The following is a 6,513-nucleotide window of genomic DNA, read 5'->3' on the forward strand; positions in this document are numbered from 1 at the left end:
TTCACTTCCCCAATTATTGTTTTTTTTCCGTCGATATCTTAGTAACGGTTAAACGATACGTGGAAAATGCAAATGATCATAATTGTAGATTGTAACAAAAGCAACAAAAAAGTATTCCACGATTTTACAAAAATGCTATTATTCATGTAATTACACATTCATAGACATATGATGTATTTATAGTAATAATATAAGATGATGAACATATAAGAATAAACCCTATACGTTGTTTCATATGTGTCCCCAGTGAGATGTACTATGCACAGTACCTAAGTATATGCTAATTTAGGGGAACGCTACTTAAATGAGACAGCACTCGAGCAAATTAAAAAAAAAACTTTATTTAAGATAACCTATCTGGTACATAGTAGCAATTTTTTTTATGATATAAGTGGCATCCGAGCAGTAAGCTCACCGGATGGAAACTACCACCGCCCATGGACATCACAGCTTGCAGGTGTGTTGTCAGCTTTTAAGAAATCTGTACGCTCTTTTCTTGAAGGTTCCCTTGTCGTATCAACAATAAGCATAGATTGTAACTAGTCTAATTGATGATAGTTATAATGTTCAGTTTCCGCCGTACGACATTTTTTTGTATTAGTAACAATTATTTTATTTTAATGTTGTCATAAGAATTATTTTTTAGTAATTAAAAGTTAATCATTAAAAATATATTTTGTTTAAAATTTTAACATAACTTCATTTGTAAATGCACCTTCTCACTTGTATTGTGTTGGCAACATTACTATTGGTAGCATTGTGTTAGTATTACCATATAAAGATATATTTGCCATAAATGTTGGAAGATACAGCTATATTCAAAGCAATCCATATATTATTAATTATTTAAAGATTTATATTTTTAAATAACTTATATGTAAACCATAAAGTGAAAATAAAAAAAATTAAAGTACTGTAATTTATATGTAGAGTTATAAATGTAAGGTAAGTGAAATAAAATAACTTAGATACAAAATTTTAATCCAGTTACAAAATTTTGAATTTATGAAAGCATTTAACATTTTAAACTTTAATATTTATTGATTTTTATTTTTTCAACAAATAATAAAATAATAATGGCATTTGTATTATATTTTGTTTTTTTCTAAATTTTATTAAAATCAAAGTCTTATGATGTTATGAATAATAAACTAACATTAATTTAGTCAATTATTATTAAAGAAAAAATATATATCATTAATAACAACTCATCTATTTTCTTTCTTTTTTGTAACGCAGTTATTAAACTTAATTTGACTCTTCAGAAGATATTAGGTAAATATAGGCTTATAGTGTAGCAACATTTTAAAAAGAAAGTGAAGTGAAAGAAATGAATTTACGAGAATAGGTCGCAAGTTGCATAGATTTTTGGTTGATTTCCTTTTCACTTTACTTTAGTATTTTCTATAATATCTAATAAACTAACGTTTATTTGTGTTTCTGCTTACGTTTTGATTCAACGGACTTGGTACTGTACCGCCTAAAAAGGGATAAGTACGAGAGTGAACAGCATCTTATTGATTTTCTTTCCTTGCATATGCTTTCAACCAACGCGAGCTGAAGTTCATATTACGTGTGAGAAATCTATGTTCTAATTCAGATTTATCTGTTTTAAACCTCCTGGGCTCCATTCCGGTGACATTTCTTTCATTTCGGTGTAAATATTTTAGTGAAAATGATGGCTAATACACTTGATGCCGTAAATGCAAATCAGCCTACGCAAAATGGTAGTAAAGTTCAACCATGCAATAATGAATCTAAGACTAATCTTATAGTTAATTATCTGCCACAAACAATGACTCAAGAAGAGATAAGATCACTATTTTCGAGTGTAGGTGAAGTAGAGAGTTGCAAGTTAATAAGAGACAAGGTTACCGTATTTCCCGACCACATTCTCAATGGACAAAGTCTGGGATATGCCTTCGTCAATTACCATAAGCCTGAAGATGCTGAAAAGGCAGTGAACACACTGAATGGTCTTCGATTACAAAATAAAATCATAAAAGTGTCTTACGCCCGTCCGAGCTCCGATGCCATTAAAGGCGCCAATCTATACGTTTCTGGTTTGCCTAAACACATGACACAGCAAGATTTGGAGAAGCTGTTTAGCCCTTATGGCACAATAATCAGTTCCAGGATCCTACATGAGAATGTAAATGTAGGGCATTTACTGCAAGCAGGAATTGATGAGCAAAGTCTTCAGGGACCATCAAGAGGTGTAGCATTTATAAGATACGACCAGAGAATTGAAGCTGAGAGTGCTATACGTGAGCTGAACGGTACTGTACCACCAGGAGGTACAGGGCCTATGACAGTGAAATGTGCAAATAATCCAAGTAACCAGAACAAGGCACTTGCTCCATTAGCTACATACTTGGCTCCACCTACTGTTCGCCGTTTCCTAGGGCCTGCTGGTAAGGCTCTTCTTGCTATTAATAAAGGTCTCCAGCGGTACTCTCCATTAGCTGATCCTCTTGTACAAGGTAATGCTTTGGGGGGTTCGGGTTGGTGCATCTTTGTGTACAATATTGGAGCTGATACAGAAGAAAGCATTCTTTGGCAATTATTCGGCCCATTCGGTGCCGTCCAGAGTGTTAAGATAATAAGAGATCCCACAACCAACAAGTGTAAAGGTTATGGTTTTGTTACTATGACTAACTATGATGAAGCCGTTGTAGCTATTCAGTCATTGAACGGCTACTCCTTAAATGGTCAAGTGCTGCAGGTCAGCTTCAAAACCAATAAGAGTAAATCCTAAACTATTTAAAATCTAGTCAATAAATTGTAGTTAATGCAAAATGTTGATCTTAAACTCTGTCATGGTTTGTCATCTGTTTGATTAATCTAGCATTGTTAGGTAATAGTGATGCAAATCATGACATGACACCAATTCTAAACCAGTGTTCATTATAAAAGTACAAACAAACTTGTCACACATAAGTAACATCACAGTAATGGCTAAGGAAAGTATTATTTAAAAGACGATAAGGACAATTCACACATTTAAGAGCTAAATCATTTCAATGTCCAACTTTGTGACTAAGCTGGTCTATATGTCACTCATTCACTTGTCTTATTCCATTAAATTTCTAATAGAGTAACAGTGAATAAATAAACTATAATACTCTTTAATTGTAAAAGGTCAGATGTTTGCATAATTATGACAAAATAAATAATCTTGTGACTTAAAATGTTGAGATATGTAATGCTCGCTACTTTTACAATGATGACTCTTCGACTCTGATGTTTATTACTCCATGACATCCATTTAGTCCTAAATCTAATATGTAAAGATTGTAAGGAGGATGTAAGTAATTTTAAATAAACACAGATAAAAAATAGTGAACATCAGAAATATTGTCCACATTTTACCTTTCCATAAAGCTAATGAATAATAATTGACATAAAAAATAATGTTGATAGATCATTATCTGAAATAAAAAGAAAATATTTATTTTTACAAATATCACCAGTGCAATATTAAAATTTACTATAAGTAAAAAAAATTAAAATATATATTATGATAACAGTGCAATTATAAACATCTATTTATACATGGAAATAGTAATTCAGCAATAATATATTGTATATTTAAAAACAAAAATGTACACCTAATGTGTTTTTGTGTAAGTCTACCAAAGATGTCAAAAATATGACTGATTTAATCATTAGATTAAATATTCATGAATACATTATGTATAAACTACTTCCATAGAAGCTTCTATTTTAATTAAAAAATTAAATAGGGATCTATCATTAATTAATGATTATCTGGAGCTTGACTCGTGCACAAAGTCCTATGTAAGATTTATTAAAAATCACTTATATAGAGCCATATTAATTAAATATGTACCTAATTTAAATTTTAACTTTTGTTTGCTTATTAAACTTCTATGGATAAAAATGTTTGCTTTGACAAAATGCATTTCAATCAGCCAAATATCTCAATCAAAATTATGATGTTGGAGGACCATGACGAAAAAATTTTAATCGATCAACATTTTATGAAACGAAATTTTGTAATCTTGAATATGACGCATTCTATTTGCGGCCACATTTGTATGTTTATATTAGGAGTCAAGTTGTTTAAAATGTTTTCTGGAGGATACCATCTCGAATATTTTGCTTCAAGCAACTCCTGGTTATCCTTCAAGAACAGTCTTTTAAATAGATCCCGGTGATATAGAATTTAACATGTAAAGACTAGCTCTCATGGGTGTCTAAGTATAATGGCTATGAGGCTTTTGTAGTGTGTTGCAAAGCATAGGAGATCTGAAATGACCTATGTTCTTGCTATTTGACTTTCATGATATTGTCTCTCTAATTCATTTGATTGTATAATCGCTATTTATTATTACATTTAAGTAATGTATAATTCATAATTTATTATCGTATTAGTAAATAGTACTATTATAGATTTCTTTTGATGTTATAATTATTAATATATTGTATTAGCGTAAGTTCAAAATTAGTTGGGTATAAAATAATCAGTAATTCAACCTTATAAGATACCTTATACCTTTCTCATTATTTATATTTAATGCAAACTATTCATGTTTAGTAGTTTTTCGTAATAGCTAAATTATTTCTAGATAAATGATAAACGCATATCATTGACAAGTACTGCTGTGGTCAGAATTTCTCAAATGTATGGGGCTTGTATAATGCATTTTTGTAATAAGTATTTTTAATTTCTATAAAAGTTAACGCACATCATTCACGTTGCTGAGCCGGAATATGTACGATCTGAATTAATTAAGTCGATATTCTCGCGATTTTTATAGAATAATGACTGAGTATATGTCTCTATTCATATTTTTTATGGACATGAAGTGGACAGTCAACGTATCTGATGTGAGTGTATTAAGGTTACTACTGGTAAGTATAAATATTTCATTAAGATAAATAATTATTTATTAAAGTACTTAACTTCATTGTACTAGTCACTTATAATTTGCGCAACGTTAAATGTTTAAGTACCTTAAGTATTTAAAAATAAAACTGTGTTCTGTAATTTAAATGTAGCTTAGGTTTTGGTTTAAAATTATGTTGGTGTGGTGTTTTTACATAAGTATAATACGAAGCACACGAAATTATAACGAATGGTGTGTACAAAACTAGTCACAGGTAAATGTACCTCACAATAGATATATTTCAAAATATTTTGGGTTGTAAACAAAAATTTTGCAAGTGCCGCACTTCAAATTAGATTTTTCTGTATTTTTTTTTAATATCAATACTACTCACTTAAATGTATGTAATACTCGCACGAAATTTCAGATTAATGTAGTACAAAGTAGATTAATTACTATTCTAATTACATTTTCTTTTCTTTTTGTCAATCACAGCGCTCGTATCACTCATTATTAGTACATTTTGTGATCTATATTACAGTTATATTATTATAAGAACATTCGTAATTACCCCTTTAATTATATAAGGAAAGACTAAAGTAAATGTCACGAATAAATACATTTCAGTGCATGAATCTCAAAAATAAATTTGTATCCATTTAAATTAGTTAAAGATAAAGTTCTTCCACGTCTTTAACAATAATGATAAGTAATTATTAAATGTTACCGATATATTTCTTACACTAAACAAACATCGAATTACTAACTCAGACAAATAAATATTAATGTGCTCAAAATAAGTAAATGTTAACGCCCAAAATATTTTGGATTATGAATTTAAAAGTATAGCATAGTTCGTGTTGTGTTGTCCCTGACTTGAATATATGCTTACAATCGAATGAAGAAGCACAGCGTTATATGAGAATGTTCACGCCAATATCGTTTTTATCGCCATCCATACACCGACTAAAATGGTTAACACCATTTTGGCGGAATCGATTAAAAACGCACCTGACCCATTTATTGTTTTGTTTTTTTAATTTTTTCGTGCTATTTATTTGTTTAGTATAGTATCAGTTATTAACTAACATATTCAATTTTAAGCGATTATTTATCCCTAACATTTAATAAATTTTGTTTATTTATTTTTTTGTTCTGGGCAGGTTTGGGTTCTGTAACGTAAGGTTTGGCCTAGGACATAGATAGAATTGTAAGACAGAGTACAAATCGCCGACAATGTGTTGAAATGTTTGGCTTACAATACATTAATCTTGAAATGTCAACGAATGTAATCTGAGTAGGGAATATTGATATAGACATTAAATATCGACATTAGCAATAATGTAAAAAATATTCTTTCATTTATCCCTTTTTATTGACCGATATTAATAAAATACATAAAACAATTTTTGAGATGTTTGGATGCTAATAATAAATAGTTACCCATTAGTCGTATAAGAGAAATCAAATTTCTATAAACTCGGTACATATTATATAAAATTGGTTTGGAATATAAAATTAAGTTTAATTTATTCTGTTCTTTATTATATGATATCATTTTACTACTGATAAATGCATTTTTATAGTAAGAAACAAAAAATACCTATATTTAACTAAACATAATTTATGTATGTACCTCATACCATTGTATTGAAAAAAA

At 29.5% G+C, this 6,513-nt stretch overlaps 1 protein-coding gene across 1 annotated transcript; it reads left to right on the forward strand.

Annotated features, from left to right (window-relative positions):
• The first annotated feature begins 1,292 nt into the window (after window positions 1-1,292).
• LOC113396025 (ELAV-like protein 1) lies at window positions 1,293-6,204 on the forward strand. Its single transcript, XM_026633830.2, has one exon. It carries the CDS (start codon window positions 1,676-1,678, stop codon window positions 2,756-2,758), a length of 1,083 nt encoding a protein of 360 aa, XP_026489615.1. The 5' UTR covers window positions 1,293-1,675; the 3' UTR covers window positions 2,759-6,204.
• Window positions 6,205-6,513: the final 309 nt, after the last annotated feature.

Source organism: Vanessa tameamea, chromosome 10, assembly GCF_037043105.1.
Source record: "Vanessa tameamea isolate UH-Manoa-2023 chromosome 10, ilVanTame1 primary haplotype, whole genome shotgun sequence".
NCBI lineage: Eukaryota > Metazoa > Arthropoda > Insecta > Lepidoptera > Nymphalidae > Vanessa > Vanessa tameamea.